Genomic DNA, 20485 nt, shown 5'->3' on the forward strand with positions numbered 1-20485 from the left:
TTTTTTTTTTTTCAAAAAAAAAAAAAAGTAGGGATATCTATGGAGACTGTATATCGAGTTTTATAAATGAAAGTGGGACTGTATTTTGCAAATTCAAGTGATTTCGTTCTCACACTTTCACTTTCACTCGTGGATATATCACGCTGGTGGTTGGATTTGAAACGAGGCGTCATCACCAGTTGTACGCTCTTTTTTTTTTGTTTTTTTCTTCTTTTGTAAACAACTGGTAGCCGGGAGAGCTGTGCCAAAAAGTACGTGATTTTGTACCAATGGAGCTTAGAGAGGGGTGGACATGCACACGTGGTAGCACATCCACCGCGCGTTACTGTTACACACACGTCACGTGCATATATAGAGTTGAAATACACATGAACGTCTTTGCTTCATTCTATAAAGGCAAATGAGGATTGACCAGTGTAGATGTCGATTTCCGCAATTGGAGTTAGGATCGGCTCACCCCATCTGTAACTCAAGTAGAGAGTGCCAGTAAGCACAATCAACGAGCTGCCGTAGCTGGTTAGGAAGTTTTCCCATTGGAAGTGCCAAATATTGATCAACCCGTTGCTCAAGATGATAACCAGAATGCTCGCAATGCAAACTCTGCCGAGTGTCTCCATTGGCAACGGCGATTGATAAGACAACCGGCGATAATCTTCCCCACATACTCTCAAAGCCTCTCTGAACCGGAGATAACTAATCAGAAGACACATCCACATCACCAACCCGCTTGACGCAGACCAAGTGATGAGCAGTTTAAACAAGTAATCGGCAGCTTTAAAGTGCGACAAGAGCGCAATCAACCCGATCCCTGACGTCAACAAGGTCGAGTATACCGGTACCCCATTTATCGTCTTGCCGAATTGCAGCCAGAAATAGCCTTCTTCAACCATCGATAGGAGACACCTCGAGCCGAAATAGATGTTGCTATTGGCAGCAGACGCGACCGATATGAGAATCACAAGATTGAAAAGCGAGAGGATTTTGGAGTTCACGGCCACGCCCATATTGACCAAGCCAATCAAAAACGGCGACGACAAGATTTGGTCGTCTCCATTGGGCAACAACGCGGGGTCGTTGCATGGAATCATAAGCGTCAACAAGAACAACGTCACAATGTAAAAGACAATGATTCTCAGCACGATGTATTTGATGGACCGCGGCAACAGTTTATGGATATCTTGAATCTCGCCCGAGCACAATGCCACGGACTCGATCGACTGGAAAGTGAAACACGACGAGACAAGGGACGATGTGAAGACATTGATGACTTTATTCAAAATGGGGTTGGCCGCCACGTGAAAAGTATCGACCCCCCACATTAAGTCCCCGCTCCAATTCTTGAAACCCTCGCCACCGCCGCCGCCACGGCTCCAAACTAACCACGACGCCAACACAATCCACGACATTATAAACGCAATCTTGATGATCGTTACCGCAAACTCGATCTCTCCGTAGAAATTCACGGGAAATAGATTGGACCCAGTCAACACAGTCCACATGACCAACATGACCCACGTTTGATTTCCGATGATCCAACCGCCCACACCTACACCCGAGAATGGCACGTTTGCAAAAAACGCAACCACAAGCTCATACATTAAACCCAACTCCAACCCCAACGTCACGGACCAACTAAGCCAATAGACAAAATTATTCATCACCCCCACGCAATTCGAGATGAACTTGAATTGAAACTGGCATAAGCCGCCATTCAAGGGCATATAGCACGACATCTCCCCTACAGCCTGGACAATGAAATAGCAGATGAAACTGATATATATGTATGAGGCCAAGCTGATTAACGGGCCATTGATGAGCAGAAGCCGCACGCCCATGAACAACCCCGTGCCGATGATGCCACCCATGGAGATCATCGACACGTGTCTGCTATTGAGCAACTTTCTGGTGTTTACATGCTGAGAACAAGAATGCCGCTTGGGAGCTCCCCGGCGACTTTCATTGCGAGTTGCTCCGACTAGCGCGTGTTCGAGTAATGGAGTGTGTTCATCGGCCATGTCATGGTGCTGGGGGCAGATATTTCTCACCATTATTTTCATGGACTGCAGCGCAAAAACGGTGCGAAAGATGGGGGAAGAAAAGAAAAGCGCGGATCTGGAAGATCTTTTTTTATTTTTGTTTTTGCCGAGGTTCACTATGCAAAATTGACGGACCCAAGCACTAGAAGTGAATGATCACGGCTGTTTGAAAGTTCTAGTAGAAGAAAGAATATATGATCGCGAGAGAGGAGCCCACGTCGTTGTTTACGTGGCTGAAGTTGCAAAAGAGTTGACAGAATTCATTTCAATTGCGAGACAAGTTGAATGCTGTCGCGGCGATCGATTATTATAGTTTATTTTGACCGCTCTGGCTCAGTGTGATGTAGACCTCTTTTGAAAGGGCATGGACAGGGGGCATGTCCAAAAGACACCAGCGAAGAGAACCTAAAGAATGGACTTACATCGGTGTTCGGTTTCAATCTCAAAGACACTGGGAATACATTCACGAAATGATAAGCTAAAACTCACGATAAACCAAGCTAACGACGTGTACAATAATTGTAGATCAAGCAACAACATAAGCTAACAGTAAAAACAAAAAAAAAAAAAAAACAAAGAACAAAAACAAGAACAAGGGAAAACCTCAACAGCGAGATTTTTCAAACGTTGCCATTCCTCATCAATCTTGCTTCAATTTACCAGATACAAACTGTTGGGCTTTTTGATAATATTCATTCAACTGATCATAGGTATTGGCTTCAAACGACTCAGTGTATTCGTACAATTGCTCAACGAACGGATAAACGTGGGCCTTGAATTGGGCTTGAGCACACTCAGCTTTCTCATGGATGCCCAACTTGATGAAAAGTGGATGCGAATGAACGTGTTCATCCAAGAAACCCTTGGTCTTGACCAAGTATGGCTCAACTTTGTCAACACCGCCGTGTAAAAGCTCACAGAGTGTCTGGTGTTGATGGTTTAAAGGATGTGAAAACACCACGTTTTCAACTTCTTGGATTGGTGTCAATTTCGAGCATTTGTAGTTGTATAAATACGTTGAGTAAAAGATGATTAATCCGAGTAATACAGTTCGCAATCCGGCCATTTTGCGTAAAAGTCAATTGATCAGCTGCCTAGTTTGTTTGAAAAAAAGTCAAAGGGAAAGAATCGATGGATGTGGTGAATTTGGCAAAATTTTGCAAAATTTTGTTGTTATTGGTGGTGATGATGATGATGAAAAAGAAGAAGAAGAAGAAGAAGAGGAGGTTTTGTAGTTTGCAAGTTTTCAAGAGGTGGAAAAATGGAAAAATAATTGACACAAATTTTTTTTTTGTATTTTACGATTCCTCAGATTCCCAAAATTTAACCAGATTGAGCACGTAGCTGCTACGGGACTTACAGCCAGACCATATCACGCTACTGTCATCATTACTCGTTTCATACAGAACGCGAGACGACCTCTCGCGGAGACCGCTTGTCTCGTCCCCCCCAGAGTTCGTGGTTGAAAAGAAGTATGCGAGACAGCGAGACAATTTTATAGCGCGATTAAATCGCCCCCAAAGTTAAAACTTTAAGCTGAGAATCTGAGTCCGAATCGTCTCCAGACGCTCTGCTAACGGGTCCTATATACCCTTGAAGCCCTGTCCCGTAGATATACAAGGCGCTGACTGGGGTTAGGAGATGAGCAGCAACGTCTCAACGTCAATTCACTTTAGCAGTCGACTGATGCTTGTTGGAGTATCACAAGACATTTGAAAATATCAGCTGCAAATTGTGAAACAGCGTGCGGTACACCCCCTCCATCTCGCTCCATCTCGCTACACCGTAGGAAGCAGACAAAGAGAGAGCGAGACAGCGGTAACGGCGAAAACTGGCGATGTCGTGTCAACTCCTTCACCTCGTAGGCTAGTTATAATCAGCTACTACCCGCCTTTCGATTCCATCTTCGCACACGAGCTCGACAGCCAAAGGCAAGGCGGAATGAAGTTGTAGGGATCCAGTGAGTCTACATCGAAAACAGAGGCCATGTCACGACACCAAGTTCCTCTCAAAAAAAAAACCACCTCTGAGTAAACTCCCACGTTGGCCCCCAGATGCCCAATAGAACAACAGCAAGACAATTCGTGGCCCATGTGCGTGGGTGGGTACGTCTCCTTCATCATGAAGGAACGTATTACATTCCGATACATCTTATTCACCGGTTTAAGTTTTTTTGTTCACGCCGCAAAAGCCCATTTATTTTCCGTGCGAGTGTGTGTTTTCAAGTCGCCCCAATTCGGCCACCATTGGGAAATAGAGAGGGAGATGATCCGCGCAGGTATACCGAGGAAGCGCATTTCACGGTGACCTCCCGTATCGTGTCATATTACTGCTACAATAGTCTCTTGTTCAAGTTCATCACCCAGAAAGAGCAGCATCCATTTATCTCACAAGTATTCTTCGAAAAAAATTCTTATTTAACGTTTCAAGAGCAAGCTTCAAGTCAAGATGGAACGTAACAATTTTGCCGGTATCTTAAGTCCGATTTCCGCAAACAAGACGAATCAACTTGTCCGAGCACCATCATCATCAAAGAGCAAGCACAAGAAAACCAAGGAGGTGGAGGAGAAGAAGGAAGATAACAGAAGCAAGAAGAATGCGCCGGATTTGAGCCCATCCAAGTCTCAACGCGCCCCACTTTCCCCCCTCAGAAACCCCTCATTACCGAAACCATCGCGCCCTCACAATGCCAACGACTCGGACCCATTGCACCAACTCCAGCAGAAACGAATAGATCTCCACGAACAATACGTGACGAAACAAGGTCATATCAAACAAATGGAACAAGAGTTGAAGCGCGAAAGATACGAGTTGCAAGAATTGGAAGTCCGCATCGATGAAGTCAACAGACAAGAAATCATCTACGCTAATCAAGCTACTCCGAAAGCAAATCACCCCCAGAATGTATATAAGCTAGCGGCACTACAGACTGAGTTGGACTTGAGACAACTTGCCCTTACGCCCAAATCGCCCTCGTCCACGCGATCAAGTTTCGCGCCGCCTGACCCCTTCTTCAGCCCGTTGAAAAAGCAAGCGTCATTGGTGTTTGAAGAATGCGCCCTGGTGCGCAAGAAAGCATCAGCGTTATTTGAACACGATGCCCACTTGCATAATTTGGTAAAACAGTCAAATGAGAAATTGGACACCTTGACTAAACGCACTAGCCAGTTCTTTTCGGAGATGTTCCACGATTCCAAGCTGGTGAATACGCATGACATTTCCTTCAATTTGGACCTGCTTGGTGCTGACGTGTTGTATGATGAGTGCTTGGAGATTGATGATGAGTACGACTCGACTCCAGAATACGATGATGAATAGTGAAAATATACATACATGTTATAACCAAAATAAGAAGGTCTGTTCTATGTGTATTGTCTATCTAAGGTTACAAATCTAATCGTCGTCTGCTAGCCAACCTCTAGCTCTCTCTACGGCTCTTTCCCATCTCTTCCAGTTTTTCCTCCGCTCGGCATCGGGCAACTCGGCATGGAACTCATTCTGCTTGCCGCTGGCGCCACTTTCAATCTTCTTGACAACGTCATCCAAGTCCTTCCATATCCGGTCTTCGGGGTCCTTGAATGAAAGACCCGCAGCAATGGCAGCACCCAACGCGGTACACTCCGAGATTTGCGCTCTCTTGACGGTGATACAGGGCCCCAAGATATCAGCTTGGATCTGCAACACTTCATCTGCCTTGGACATACCGCCATCGGTGGCCAAGTTCGCCAACGGCTTCCTTTCATGTTGCGAGCTCAACGACTCTTCCAAGAAATCCTCGGACTCACCAGCGTCGCTAGCCATGGCTTTCAAAATTGCCCGGACTTGATAGCAGACACCTTCCAACGCGGCTCTCGCAATATGCGAAGCAGATGTGTATTGAGTCATTCCAAAGATGGTACCTCTGGCGCCTCGATCCCAATACGGAGCATATAACCCACTAAACGCAGGAATAAAAACGACACCACCCGAACTTTCCACCTGGGAAGCCAAAGGGCCGATATCCTTGGCATTTTCAATCATCTTCAAGTTATCTCTCAACCACTGGATGATTGAACCAGCAACTGCAATCGATCCTTCCAATGCGTAAAAAGGTTTGCCCTTTTCTCCACCCAAAGTGGGGAACCAGTAACCAAGAGTCGTCAATGCACCGTGCTCACTGATCAATTTACGGTTACCCGTGTTGTACAAGAGGAAACAACCGGTACCATATGTGCATTTGGCGGAACCGGGGTTGAATGCTAATTGGCCCACCAACGAGGCGCTTTGATCGCCTAGACATCCACAAATGGGGATACCGGTGATGGTTTTCAAAATGTCATAAGCTTCTTGGGTGATTTTGTTGTGGAACCCCAAGTTCGACAAGTTTGGCGCGGCAAAGGAACCGTAAAACTCCGAGGACGATACAATCTTGGGCATTCTAATCTTTGTGGGGTCGATTCCCCAAAAGTCCAACAAGTCGTCGTCATAGTCGCGAGTCTCCAAGTCCATGAAATAGGTTCTCGATGCATTGGTGATGTCTGAAACAAAAGTCTTTTCCTTTGTCAAATGGTAAATCAACCATGTGTCCACTGTTCCAAACATGAGGTTGCCATCGCCCTTTTCGTATTCTTCTCTAATAGTATCATCGTTATCCAACAACCACCTCAACTTGGCAGCTGAGAAATATGTCGACAACGGCAACCCGGTCTTTTCCCTCAACTCGGCTTTGCGGTCCTCATCGATCATTTTCTCCAAATGCTGCACAATTTCGGCAGTTCTCACGTCGGTCCAAGTAATACCGCCACTTAAGGGCTTACCCGTTTTCTTGGACCACACAATGGTCGTTTCTCTCATGTTGGCAATACCAATGCACTTGACCTTGTATTTCACTTTCAAGTTGGGGTTCAAGTTGATCTTTCTCAACGTGATCAAACAGGCAACAAGACACTGCACGGCGTTGGCCAAGATATGCACGGGCATACACTCGACCCACCCCGGCTGCGGGAACCTCAACGTGGGTCCCACCGACGACTTGTTGTTTTCAATCTCGACATTGTCGCTGATGGAAATAGCTATACCTTCAGCCGAAAAGATGGGGTCCTCGTGCCTCAACAAGGAGGATCTTCTTCGAAACTGCTCGGTGTTTTGCGAGTGTTCGGGTGCTTCCGAAGCTGTTGTCGAGTACTCGATCTGGTGTTTGGCGATTTCCTGGCCTTGCTCAGAAAACAAAATCGCACGGGACGAGGTTGTTCCTATATCTATGGTCGCAACCAAGGGGATAGTGGGCGCATTGCTGTTTCGGCGCGGCATTCTGGGGTAAGCTCTTGCTACGGCACTTGGCTGGGGTGGTCTCTGCGAGATCAATGTCTAACGGTCCTACAACAGATGCTTGAAAATGGTGCTGTTTTGGCTGCTTCTGCTACTACTACTGTTGCTATTGTTATATATATAAACCATTCTCCAGTTGTGTTAGTGTGAATCTGTCAAAAATCCTGCTACCATAAAGTACGACCACCAACGGTGTCTAACCATAGCAGGCGGGGAAATGAAAATTTTATTGGTTTGCGGCTTTGCTGAAACCGTTGACGAGAGAAACGAGAAGAGCAATTTACAAGGCAGTGGCCAGCGGGCAGTGGCTAGTAGACGTCCACCCGGCTTTCATGTCACGAGCCAATTACCGTGGCAGAACTCTTCCTCTTCCATTTGAAACATCCCAAACATGTGCAATCTGTGTGTGTGTGTGTGTGGGAGAGAGAAAAAAGAAAACCACCCCCCGCACGGTGGCTCGATCGACCCGGGCGGTGCCGAGCATCAGTAAACACCGCCTCCCCCACCACCTCCAGGGGAGAGAGAGCCTTGCGTGGCGATAAGCGACGGAACCCACTCTTTCTCATTTTCGCGGGGCCAGGGCGCAACTTTCCCCGAGACAAGACAAGCTCCGCAGTTGGTTCATATATGACATGCAAGACGGTTGGATTTGGGCTCAGACACGGACTCAAACACACACACACACATTAACAAAATTTTTTTTAGATCTTCATTAACTTATTCGGACATATTATTATCGTCATAATCTAAAGAATAGTCAATATTAAAAGGGTCATTAGCATCGATGTCGTTAATACCACCATCTACTTGATTATCAACTTCGGCATAATCATCCAACCACAAACAATTGGTGTCTAGTAATTGTCTATGCTCATCAATCCAGTCTTGCATCTTGTCGGTGTCGTCTATCTTGGTCTCACTCAAAATGTGAAAGATGTATTTACAATATTGGATCAAGGAGTAAAGACCACGTAGATACCCAAGATCAACATCATGTGGATGCAATGGTGGAATGTGTGCATGTTCAATCTCTTCTTCCGAACTGACTGATTGAGCAAAGTCTATTATCTTAACCTGAACTTGGTCGTAGCCACCAGCACCAGCATTGCCGCCGCCTTCATACATCAACAACACCAGCGAACCGTACATTCTGTACCCGGGAATTGCACTAAAGATACTGTGAAGTTCATTAAACTGATTGATGAGATGGATGACTCGGAACAAGATCGAATAGATGTCTTTCCCATTGTACAAGAACTTGGCCAAGACTTTGCAAAATTGCACGCCTGCTTTTATTCGCCGCCCAAAGTACTTGTCTTTGACCAAGAAATGATTGTCATGAGTAAAGATTTGTAAACCACAAACACGCACTCCCAATTGCCTTGATGTCGTTACAAAGCATTTGCGTCGCTGTGATTTTTGCTTCTTTGCACTTGCTTCAATACCGTATTGTCTAGTGCCCATCTTCAAGTCCAAAACACATGGTCTGCTCATATTGGAAGTCAAATCTTCCAACAAGATGAACCTTTCGAATCTAGTGTGCTTGCGTAAGAATGGATGTCTAGGCAAACTTGTCATCAGTGCAGCTGAATTTTGACGACTAAGATGATCTTGGTTGCTGGCGTGATGATTGTGGTGATGATGATGATGATTGCTCCTGTGCAATTCTTCGTCCATGTTGAAAAACCCGTCATCCAGCAGTTTAAAAGTTGGTAGAAATACTTCCTGCAACACCTGAACTTGCAACTCAGTATTCACCAACGTTGCCCCCTGGTTGGGTCTCTGTACTGGCGAGTTTGTTAAACTTGGCACGGGACTGGTTTTCGTACTGCCCAACGAACTGAATTTTGGCGAGGGAAACGAGCTCGAGTATTGTTTCCACAACGTATCAGGAATTATGTGTTTGTTATCGTCTAGAACCACCTCTGGTACATTTTCCAGCTTCCTTTTCTCTTCATTCCTCACTTCAACCTCGTCTTCTTTTCTGTCTTCTTTTCCATCTTCTTTTTCTTTTTCCTTGTCTTTTTCCTCCGCTTGCACGTCCTTCTCGTCCACCATACTAGAATACCGGACGTTCAATACCCCAATATACCTGGGCATGAATCTTAGAAGCTCGGGATGGTATATCTCAACGGATTCGTAAAATATATTCTCTCTATTGACTAAAACCTTGCATACCGCTCGCGTCGAAAATTTAAAGATTGCAGTGTGGCCCCCAACCTTGTTTTTGAACGGTCTCAACTCTACTGGCAAGGGAAACTCCTCAATGTTCTTGTCCAAACTCTGTTGATCTTTCAAGACCACGGTGTTGTCAAGTGCACCAGTTTCCCTTTCCAAAATATCGGCCGGGGTTGAAGCTCTTGAATAATGGATGATTTTCTCAATCTTCTCCACTTCCTTCTGTTGTATGCTTTTATTTCCCTTTAGTTCATTATTCAAGATTGTGGAAAAGTTGGTAATGTTGCCATTGACACTATGGTCAAACTCGACATTTGCCGTTAGATGCTGAGGCGCTGCTGCCAGCGTTGGTATCCGTGGATCCTCGAGCTCCAAATGTCGAAACAGATCGAGCTTATCTGTGGATGTTGTTCCCTTGTAGGCTGGGGTGTGAGGAATATAGGTTGCCGAGGACACAGGTTCCAAGTCAATGACATCGACCCCATCCTGTTCCTTGAGAGGACTGGCAAGTGCCACTCTGCTGACATCGGCAGCGTCATATTCTGACGACCCGCGCCCTTCGTCGTCATTGTTTGCGTGCCTGAAAATCCTCAAAGAACGGGCAACTTTTCTTCCCGTGAGTCTACTTGAGGAAGAAGTAGACGAGTTTTGCTCACCGTTGTTCTGGGCATCAGCTAGAGGCGTCTGCGGGGCGAGTTCGTACAGTGGTTCAAGATGGTGGTGTTGATCCTGCATATTTTGATTACTCGATAATCGTCCGTCAAATGGATGTCTACTCTCTTCGCCAGTCGACCCAAGAGCTATCTGACGCGTAGATGATTGTGACGATGATGATGGTGTTGTTGTTGTTGTTTTAGTTACTGGTTCCGTGGTCAGATTGGGTAGTTTGGGTGATGAAGTTGGTTCGTCAACCACCCAAAAAGTACTTTGTTGTTGATCTTTTGTTGCACTCAGTTTGCTCAGAATACCCGTCTTGGATAATGAGTTGTGAACTTCCATGTCGACGACTGAATCATGTACGTGATATTTTTAATTTTATGTATTTGATGAGACGCTGAGAAGCTATTGCGTATGGAGCTTTGTATATAGGTTTTTTGATTTCTTAGAAAAGGGTAAAGGATGAATGATTGATTATGCCAAAATCAAAAAAAAAAAAATCGAAATCAAATATAATCGAAATCAAAAAATAAAATAAAATAAAAAAAAAAAAAAAACAAAGTCAAGGTAAAAAGAGTAACGTTGATGTCCTTCTTTTTGTTTGTTTTTGCTTTCTTTTCCCCCCGTTCTTTTTAAATGAAGTTTAAAACGGAAAAATTTCACTAACAACAGTGTACGTAGAAAGATAATAGAATTATTCTCAAAATCTTTCTCACTTGAGACACGAGCGGTGAGCGGTTTGCAAATTGTTCACAAGTCCTGTTCTTTTTTTTTTTTTTTTTTTTAATATTTTTCAATTATCTCCCGTATGATGGTCAGATTTGCATCTAGTTTTTCAAGCGGGTTTGACGGGAGTTGGTGAAATTGAAAGAGTGTTTGTGCTGACTCAAGCCTAGTTGTCGTTGTCACCAAAGAATTTCTAGCAAAAGCAATGGTGGTGGATGTGTGTTTATCTCTGTCTTGTAGAATCAATTCCTAATGCACCGTGGTGGTAAACACTAGTGAATTTGACAACTTCAAATGTAAACCAGTCAAGACAGACAATGTTCAAAAAAAAAAAAATTGCATGCAAGAAAACAACAAGAAGTAGGAGGTTTCTTTTATGAAAAATGGGGATTTTGGCAATTTGGTTGTAAAAATAAAATTGCAGGGGGGGGGGTTATAGTTCTTTATATAGTCCCGGTGGCTAATAGTTACTGGTAACCCACTGTTGCGTGTGTGTATCCATGTGTACAATCTGTTGTCTTTTGTTGTGTACTAGACTCTACAGCATTGTCTTTTATTTTTTCGCTTGTTCTCATGTACACGACCCCCCCAGGTGTTTATATAGTCGGTTTGTTCTCGAGAAAAAAAATACAACAATCAAGGGCTACAAGCGATAAAGGCCAAAAGCACTGTTACTGTAGAGGTTTGAATCTCGGTGATGATCGAGCTAGTTGGCTACTGTGCCGCCCCTCCACAACCAACAGCCTACAGTCAATAGCCAACGACAAGAACGATGATATCGAACCTCAGAGAGAGCTACTATTTCTGAAAAGCAACTTTGATGCTAAACGCGCGAAAAACAGCAGCAGCCACCAAGCCTTATCGAAGATTTTGAAATGGACTTGAGCAATGCTAAACGTGGTATCTCGCAAGTGTTGATTTTAGCCCGCTTGTTTTTTGTTTTTTTGAAATACCCCCCCCCCCCCCCCCCATGTGGGCCACGGGTTTTCTTTCTTTCTTTTTCTTTTTTTCTTTTTCTTTTTTCCTCCTACTTTTTTGCTGTTGTTGTTGTTGTTGTTGTGGGTGGTGGTGGTGGTGGTGGTGGGGTGGAAATTTGGCAAATGATGTGTAGAGTGCTGCGTGGGTCTCTTTTCCATTGCAATCCTTGGTATCAACTGTGGGCTGATAAGGGTCCAGATTCTCCCCTCCCCTTTGGGCTTGCCTTGACAGCGTGGGCGCAAAATTTATGTCTTATCTTTTTCTGCCAAAGACAGCTGCTGCAGCAATGCCCCCCTACTGGGTGGGTCTGGCGAATGGTGGAAACGTGGAGATCTTGAGCTACCTAGCCCCGACTTCCAACTACAACAACGACAACAAAGAAAAATGTAGTCTAAAAGCATAGAGTGACAGGAGGGTCAGGTCATTCAACTACTAACCTGCTCATGAGCCACTATTATTGTCTCGGCTCGTAGTTGTGTTTAAAAAGAAGAAAGAAGAAGTTGGGGGCTCTGATCCAAACCGAAGTATTCTCACTAGAGAAAAAACCAAGGGGAAGAGAGGGGGGGAGAGAAGAAAACAAAGAAGCAAGTTATCTTCACTAAAAGCGTAAAAACTTGTTAGTTGCTAGTGGCTTCAAGAGTGGTCATGGTGGTGGTGATGCAATGACTGTTCACTAGCCACGAGGGGGAGGGGGGAGGGGGAAAGCAAAACTCGCTTAGATGATATTCAAACTCTCGACTTGTTATTGTCATCTATAAACGTTCATCTAGCCGGTTGCAAAATTGTATAGGACGTATAATTTTACAATATGCACCGTCGGAGCATAGTTCCTTGAAAAACTCAAAGGGGCTATCATCATCATCATGTAACTCTAAAACTATAAAGCTATAGAGCATGACACTTTCAACCTTTCATCTTCACTACAGACTCTCCCCAAAAATGTCAAATTCTTGAGTCTCAACCGCCAACACTAGCTAGGTAGCCGGCGAGGATCGTGAATTTTTCAAAACTTTGATCGTCTTCTTCAACTCCCACAAAAAAGAAAAATATAGAAAATGTTTTTAAGGGATGAATAAGCCAAAGATTCTTGCAGCTTCGCTAACTGTTATCCTCACTATACTCGCCAATTCAAATTTATCTTTTTTCACGAGTGTAAATCAACCAAGTAAAGACTCAACATGCTACCAGTACGAATCGAATGAGCAATTTCAATCATTTTTGAAATCGCGTCACCATCACCAAAACGGCGGTAATCTATGTGTTCAAAAAGACACTGGTGGAACTGGGAGAGTAAATGCGACATTTCTCATGCTATGCAGAAATGCCGAGGTCTATCAAGTTCTCGAGACTCTTCAAACCATCCAGGATAGATTCAACAACAAATTCCACTATGACTATACATTTCTAAACGACGAGCCATTCACCGACGAGTTCATCTACTTGGTCGGTTCATACATACCTTTCTCCAAGGTTAATTTCGGTCTTATACCACAAGACCACTGGTCATACCCGCATCACATCAACGTCACAGCTTGCGCCGAGATACGAGCGAATTTCGCAAACGTCCCCTACGGCGACTCCGAGTCCTACCGACACATGTGCCGTTTCTACTCGGGCTTTTTCTATAAACACCCCTTCGTTCGGCTGTACGAATATTACTGGAGAATTGAGCCTGGAATCAAATTGCACTGCGACATCCAACAAGACCTCTTTCAGTACATGCACACGAATAACAAGAAGTATGCATTTGCCATATCTTTGTTTGAGTATATAGACACTATCCCCAGTTTATGGTCCCATGTTTTCCAATACCTTTCGAAATATAACGTGGATCCTGGGCTATTACCGGTATTGGCCAATCTGGATGGACATTACAATTTGTGCCATTTCTGGTCGAATTTCGAGATTGCTAGAGTGGACACTTTTGATAACCCCGAGTATGAGCGGTTCTTCCAGTACCTTGACTCAACTGGCGGGTTCTACTACGAGAGATGGGGCGACGCACCAGTTCACACCATTGGAACCATGCTTTTTCTTAAAAAGGAGGAAATACATTGGTTTGCCAATTTGGGCTACCATCACCCTCCATACACGCAATGCCCGCAGGATCTAGATGAGTTTGTGGAGAACCGATGTGTTTGCGATTCCGAAGATGATGTGACATGGAATGAGAACTTGAGCTGCACTCCACATTTCTTGAGCTATTTAGGTGTTTGAAGGGGTTGAATTGATGGTCATGGCGGAAGTCACGTGTCAAGAGTTCTCTCCCCAAAAATTCTCACGACTAGCCTCTCAGTGTATTAACAGCGAGATCAAAACTACAACCAACATTTGAATTCAATTTCACGACACCATATATACAAACACACTCTAATACACACATACTAATTCTCTATCCTTATCGAAATACAAGCATGGCAATCCAATTTCTATTCCTCATATCAAGACAGGGCAAAACCAGATTGTCCAAATGGTACGAGACCATGCCGCAGAAACAGAAATCCAAAATCATACGTGAACTATCAACAATCATCTTATCACGAAGGGCCAAGATGTGCAATGTGTTGGAATATAGAGACTCAAAAGTCATCTATCGTCGATACGCGTCCTTATTCTTTGTCATTGGAATAGACAATGACGATAACGAGCTTTTAGGATTGGAAATCATTCACCGATTCGTGGAACAGATGGATAAAGTTTACGGTAATGTGTGTGAGTTGGATATCATTTTCGGCTTTGATAAAGCGTACCATGTACTTGATGAGTTGTTGATTGATGGGCATATTCAGGAGAGTTCCAAGAAGGAGGTTTTGAAGCGGGTGGGGCAGCAGGATGAGTTGGAGAATATGGATGAGTTTGAGAAGATCCTAGCTTGATTGAAAGAGCTTGAAAGACTGGAAGAACAAGTGAAAAAGAAACAGAAAGAATAGAAGATATCGTTCCCGTTTATCGCAAGAGAAACACCTGCTACGGCTTTTGAAACATGACGCCGAGATAAAATATGTCTTTGGGCCCAACACAACAGGTGTTTAGTATAGAAAGGATAGCAGTATAGACCGCTAGCAGCCTTTTGTTGCATTTTAGGTGACCTCGATACGCTTGCAGTTTTGTAAAAGTCCACGTCTCGGGGCGAAGATCCAGCCCGTCAAGCCCAAATTCAGACAGATGTTTTTCTTCTTTTCCCATTTCCACCACGAACAAAAGCTATTCAATGTTCAAGAAATCGCGACAAAAGTAATCAAAGACTAAACTTTTCATCTTGAGTTCTTTACAGAAGGGCTTTTCTTGAGTGTTTTTGGTCCGTAAGTGTCAATGTCAGAGACACGATGTGCAACACATGGTAGTTCCGATGCCTCTAGAATTTCTGAAAAATCTCAACTCCATCCCCTTCCTAAGCTCATCACCCACCCCTACACACCGATTCCAACCACATCAAAAAACCTAGCACGCAAAATGATCAGAAAACAAGCCAGGGAAAGAAGAGAATATTTGTACAGGAAGGCCCTCCAACTCCAAGAATCTTCCCTCACGGAAAAGCGCCAGCAGCTCAAAGCCGCCTTGGCGCTGGGGAAACCTTTATCGAAAGAACTAGCCGAAGACGACAAATTACAACGCGATTTCATCTACGACCAGAGCGAGCAGGACCAAATTGAAATCGACGACGAATACAGCGCATTATCAGGCATCTCGGATCCGAAAGTGATCATCACCACTTCGCGCGACCCCAGCGTGCGATTACTCCAGTTCTCCAAAGAGATCAAGCTCATGTTCCCCAACAGCTTGAAATTGAACAGGGGAAATTACATCATTAACGACTTGGTCCAAACGTGCGCGAGAGTTCAAGTTTCCGATATGGTCATCTTGCATGAACATCGCGGGGTGCCTGCCTCCATCACGGTGAGCCATTTCCCGCATGGCCCCACTGCGATCTTCACGTTGCATAACGTTAAATTAAGACATGATTTGCCCCGCTTGGGCAACGTGAGTGAATCCTATCCGCATTTGATCTTTGAAAAGTTTAGTACGCCCTTGGGAATGCGTGTCGTGAAGATCTTGAAGCATTTGTTCCCGCCTGGTGTCAAGCGTGACTCGTCGAGGGTGATTACGTTTGTTAATAATGATGATTTTATAAGTGTGAGGCATCATGTGTATGTGAGAACGAAGGATGGCGTTGAGATTAGTGAGATTGGGCCCCGGTTCGAGATGAAGTTGTATGAGATCCGGTTGGGGTTGCCCGATAACAAGGATGCTGATGTCGAGTGGCAGACGAGAAGGTTTATTCGTACCGCTAACAGAAAGAATTATCTATAGAGATCAAAAAAAAAAAAAAAAAGGATGTATTTTTGGGAGAGAAGCTATAAAGTATCTAGACCTGATCCACTGAGGTTACGTGATATCGTGTGTTGCTTGAATGCGTAGACTGTTGAGCAGACTCTTCTCCGTTCAAGCTGGCTTTGCTGCCTCGTCGCTTTTCAATGAAATTGTTCACGTCGGTCAAGACACGGTTCAATAAATTGTGCCCACCGTCGAGTGGGCCTGCTGTCATTGTAGCGACTCGGCTCAACGTTCCGGCTCTTTCCAATGTCCTGTGCCGGTTAATAGCGTGATTCTCTTGTAACCTGTCATGACGCTTCATGTCTGCATCAGGCAACATGATGGCTCTATCGATGGCATACGGTAAGCCTCTATGGCGGCCTCTGATCATCATGGCGATGATGACAAGCTTTGAGATGACGTTGAATTTCCCACTCAAGGAGGTGTTGACGTCGGGGTACCCAAGCGACAACCCAACCGTACCATAAGCACTAATAATTTCAAAAAGTACGGCAAAGATCAGGAACCGGACGTCGCTCTGTTGCAATTTCTTCCCCTCGGCGATGCAAATGACAAATAAACCCAAGAAAATATACCACAAGTCGTAAGAAAGTTGGTTCCGCAAGTGGGCGCCAACGTAATTAGACGGCGCCTTCTCGTCGGCTTCCTTTTTACCCTCATCGGGGGCGTAAACGCCCAAGCTCTGCTCCTCGTAGACATTGGTCCTTCTCACCGAGATGGCAATCGGCAAAACCGAGATGTACATCATGATCAAATAGCTCACCAAGGTGGCTGCGTGCAACTGCGACAAATCCATAATGGCGAACCCCGATGTACGCGTACAGAACGCTTGAAAAAGACCATTCAAGACCCGATATCCTTTGGGGATGCCGTCAAACATGGAGCTGTTCAAATCCAATATGCAAAAGATGACCAAATCAAACCCGTTCAACACAATCAAGATGAAAAATAGCCACCACGTGGGGATCAGCGGGAACAACAACGTGAAGCAACGACGCGGATGGTCCAATAAAAACCCCAATGACTCTTTATACAAAGACAAAGGTTTGGCAGTTATAAACATGATCCATATTATGAACCGGAGAAAAACAGGGAAACCCGTGTTGCCAATCACAATCAAGAAGGACCCCACAATCTGGACAAAGGCGTTTTGGTTAAACGAGACCATCGAGTTTGGGGTCAACGTGAATCCCAAATCGTTAAAAGAGGAGCTTATGGTGAAAAAGGCCCACCAACCGGGCACAATCCCCATTTCGTTCAACATGTTCTTGTAGTTGGGCATACAATAAACCCAGATCAAAAACATAAACGCTGGCAATATGTGGAAGCCAAAATAGTAGATGAGGATAATCTTGATGAGCAATTTTACTGCTCTGTACTCGATACCGCCCAATTCTTCTTTTTGCTCCTCGGTCATCTTGATGAATGTGGAGTTTCTCCCCACGGTGGGTGTCCATGACAAGTAGTTTCCACTCATGGTTCGAGAAAGACTGCTCGAAGTAGTTTCCAAATCGTTGGTGGGGGCATTTCGTATCGAACCTTCCTGGTGCGAATGGAACGCGTGCAAACTAGGAGTCTTTATCCTTCGAAGGTCAAACGGTTTTTTCTTGATCTTTTTGTTTTGCCTTTTTCTTGCTGCATTCTGCTTCTGCTTCTCGCGGTTTCGGCTAGGCTCGACGAAATGAATGTCATTTGAGCTCTTTGGCGCACTTGTAACATGTGGAAGCTTTGACTCGCCCTCTTCATCGTTTGCGTCTTCCTCATTATCAACCACTGCATGTTCGTTATCATCGTCTTCGTCATCTCCATCATCGTCTTCATCATCATCATCATCGTCATCAACATCGTCATCATCATCGTCACCGTCGTCATCGCCTTCTGAGTGATGGGTGCTATGAAGATCATCCCTATGACTTAGGTGTTCCGAGTCAATCGATTCATCATCATCATCTTCTTCTTCATCATCATCATCGTTTTCGTCCTCGTCATCGTCTTCAGCTTCAGTCGAGGTAGAGGAGAATTTTCGATTGGAGAAGGACTTTTTCAATTTGCTAGTCCAAGGACGGTAATGTCTTTTCGCACGAACTCCACCTGTTCTCCCACCTCCCCCTCCTTGCAACCAATTTTTCTTCCTGAGAGGCTCCTTGAACTGCAATAAATGCTCGGGGTGCTTCTTTGTGAATATAGGATTTAGACTTCCCGAATTTTCAATTTCAGTTGGCGGCTTGATAACAAGCACATCGTCATCGTCGTCGTCATGGTTAGCACCTGTTCGCGGACTAGCATTGGTGCCAACGTCGCTTAGATGTCTCTTGTGCGAGGAGTTTGCCCTGCTCTTTGACGGCGAGCTCACGTTTATAAACAGGATGGAATTGCGCTTGTTGTTCTTTGTCTTTTGCTCCTCCTGCAACATATTGATGGACCGCATCATATCTTCTGGATCGACAGATTTCCGTCTTCGCGGGTGCGGCAAAGCTGCAAACTGGATTCCGTGCGACTTGTTTTCCTCCGGATGCTCTGGTTCAAGATACATCTTTTCATCGTCCGACGGCTCCGAATAATGCTCTACATTATTGTTGATGTTGTTGTTGACACTGCCAGCGTGCCTACCCGTCAGTGTCGACGACTGGGGAGTTTCCGAGCCCTTTTCCTTGTGGTAAATGCCCAAGGCTTCGTTATTGGCGGTGTTCATTTCTGTCGAATTCATCGAGGCCCCAGTTCTCTGTCTCGCCAAAGTGGCGGTTCGCCTCATCTTGAAATCCAACTTGGATCTTTCCTTTATATTGTCAAAATGCCGCTCAAAGTAGTATAGTCGCACGAAAAGTAAGGACCCGTGGATGAAGATCGGGGTGGTTAACCACGCTAATAAATATAAGGTGATCTGCTGGTATAGGGAAAGGTCCACGAGATCAACCGTGTTTAGGCCTGCCTGAGTCGAGGCGCCGCTGGTGAAGAATAGCACATCGATATAACGCGCGGTCTTGACCGGGTACACCAAGATAGACCCCACAATGGCACAGGTGATGATATAGAAGTAGTGGACGGCTCTGAAATTCGGAAGCACAACTTTGGCATATGGATAGATTGCAGATATTACTTTCTGGATGACGTTTCTAGTGTGTAATCCGATGTTACCCATTGCTTGCGATCATAAATCTTGCCTGTTACCGCCTCATGTGCTGGTGTGTGCGTGTGGGCCCGTGGGTCTAAGAGAAATGCCTGGAAAAAAATGCCGAGTAGACGTAAAAAGAAAAAATGAAATGAAATGAAATAAACAAATAAATAAATGAAATGCTATAGCTATGTGATACGTTTCAAGAACTGACGCTTATGAGTGGTAAATGTGTGTTTGTATGAGATGGAGATAAAGTGGTGTTAGCTGAGGGCATTTCGGACCTCCACTTTATGAGTTATATTTTACATGAGTAAGTGTGTCACGTGCCAACCTGCTCTCTTTTTTTGCAGTAGCAGTAGATGGCTAAGCCACCTTCTCTACAAAGGAAACAAGTAACACACACCGAAGCGCCTGGATGAGATTTGAGGAACAGAGCTTAAAGAAGAAGACAGACATTGCGATGAGCCTTTTCGAGCGTTTCGTCGATGCTGTTGAGAAGAGTGCACGGTCTGAATCTCAAAACTGGGTCTGGGTGGGAACTGAAGAAGTTAGAGAGGTGCCAAGTTGGTCATAGTTAACAGTAGTTAACACTAACAGTAGTTCGCATAGTTGACACTTCCCACAGTTAAGAGTCCATAGTTAAGACTTGCCATAGTTAGTGTGGTTCTCAAGTTCCCGGTCCAACTACCTCTCTAGTGTGCAGTTTGAAGTTCTAGGAGCCAACCCCGACCGGAAGGAGGTTGGATCAACTCCTTCAGGCCGTCACCTCGAATCCTCTTTTTTTTTTTTTTTTTACGTTGCTCATCGCTGATGCCCACTGCGATTCAACACTTTTTGAGCCAAACCTCTTGAGACTCGCTCCAGAGATCACGACGCCTTGTGTTTCGTTTTTTTGTTTTTCTTCCAAATGTTGCGCCAAAAACTCATTTCCTTTTTATCCAACTGTAACTTGAGCTGGTCAAGAGCAAAGTGCTGGGGGTTTTTTTTTCTATTTTTTTTTTTATATATATATGTAGCATGTGGGTCTGATGACGTCTCACGTCTTTTGCCTGGCGCTACTTTTCCGTGTACTTGGTGTTGACGTGTATACCTGAGGTAGTCGGATGGTTAGTATGAAGAGAGTGTCAAGACTAAGGGCAAGTTCTACTTCTAG

General features: G+C 44.7%; 9 protein-coding genes across 9 annotated transcripts; 4 read left to right on the forward strand and 5 right to left on the reverse strand. All coding sequences in view use genetic code 12, as the record gives it.

The window, feature by feature from the left end:
* Window positions 1-383: 383 nt before the first annotated feature.
* On the reverse strand, window positions 384-2015 carry LODBEIA_P14580 (uncharacterized protein; the record flags this gene model as incomplete). The annotated part of the gene is made up of 1 exon (XM_066971348.1): window positions 384-2015. One exon carries the CDS (start codon window positions 2013-2015, stop codon window positions 384-386), a length of 1632 nt encoding a protein of 543 aa, XP_066828396.1.
* Window positions 2016-2676: 661 nt separating this feature from the next.
* Window positions 2677-3102, reverse strand: LODBEIA_P14590 (uncharacterized protein; the record flags this gene model as incomplete). Its single annotated transcript, XM_066971349.1, has 1 exon — window positions 2677-3102. One exon carries the CDS (start codon window positions 3100-3102, stop codon window positions 2677-2679), a length of 426 nt encoding a protein of 141 aa, XP_066828397.1.
* Window positions 3103-4484: 1382 nt separating this feature from the next.
* On the forward strand, window positions 4485-5354 carry LODBEIA_P14600 (uncharacterized protein; the record flags this gene model as incomplete). Its single annotated transcript, XM_066971351.1, has 1 exon — window positions 4485-5354. The coding sequence occupies one exon, from the start codon at window positions 4485-4487 to the stop codon at window positions 5352-5354; it is 870 nt and encodes a 289-aa protein (XP_066828398.1).
* A 75-nt stretch (window positions 5355-5429) lies between these two features.
* Window positions 5430-7325, reverse strand: LODBEIA_P14610 (uncharacterized protein; the record flags this gene model as incomplete). The annotated part of the gene is made up of 1 exon (XM_066971352.1): window positions 5430-7325. The coding sequence occupies one exon, from the start codon at window positions 7323-7325 to the stop codon at window positions 5430-5432; it is 1896 nt and encodes a 631-aa protein (XP_066828399.1).
* Window positions 7326-8060: 735 nt separating this feature from the next.
* On the reverse strand, window positions 8061-10520 carry LODBEIA_P14620 (uncharacterized protein; the record flags this gene model as incomplete). The annotated part of the gene is made up of 1 exon (XM_066971353.1): window positions 8061-10520. One exon carries the CDS (start codon window positions 10518-10520, stop codon window positions 8061-8063), a length of 2460 nt encoding a protein of 819 aa, XP_066828400.1.
* Window positions 10521-12950: 2430 nt separating this feature from the next.
* On the forward strand, window positions 12951-14099 carry LODBEIA_P14630 (uncharacterized protein; the record flags this gene model as incomplete). Its single annotated transcript, XM_066971354.1, has 1 exon — window positions 12951-14099. One exon carries the CDS (start codon window positions 12951-12953, stop codon window positions 14097-14099), a length of 1149 nt encoding a protein of 382 aa, XP_066828401.1.
* Window positions 14100-14296: 197 nt separating this feature from the next.
* On the forward strand, window positions 14297-14758 carry LODBEIA_P14640 (uncharacterized protein; the record flags this gene model as incomplete). Its single annotated transcript, XM_066971355.1, has 1 exon — window positions 14297-14758. The coding sequence occupies one exon, from the start codon at window positions 14297-14299 to the stop codon at window positions 14756-14758; it is 462 nt and encodes a 153-aa protein (XP_066828402.1).
* Window positions 14759-15335: 577 nt separating this feature from the next.
* Window positions 15336-16193, forward strand: LODBEIA_P14650 (uncharacterized protein; the record flags this gene model as incomplete). Its single annotated transcript, XM_066971356.1, has 1 exon — window positions 15336-16193. One exon carries the CDS (start codon window positions 15336-15338, stop codon window positions 16191-16193), a length of 858 nt encoding a protein of 285 aa, XP_066828403.1.
* Window positions 16194-16248: 55 nt separating this feature from the next.
* On the reverse strand, window positions 16249-19356 carry LODBEIA_P14660 (uncharacterized protein; the record flags this gene model as incomplete). Its single annotated transcript, XM_066971357.1, has 1 exon — window positions 16249-19356. One exon carries the CDS (start codon window positions 19354-19356, stop codon window positions 16249-16251), a length of 3108 nt encoding a protein of 1035 aa, XP_066828404.1.
* Window positions 19357-20485: the final 1129 nt, after the last annotated feature.

This window comes from Lodderomyces beijingensis, assembly GCF_963989305.1.
Source record: "Lodderomyces beijingensis strain CBS 14171 genome assembly, chromosome: 2".
Classification (NCBI taxonomy): domain Eukaryota; kingdom Fungi; phylum Ascomycota; class Pichiomycetes; order Serinales; family Debaryomycetaceae; genus Lodderomyces; species Lodderomyces beijingensis.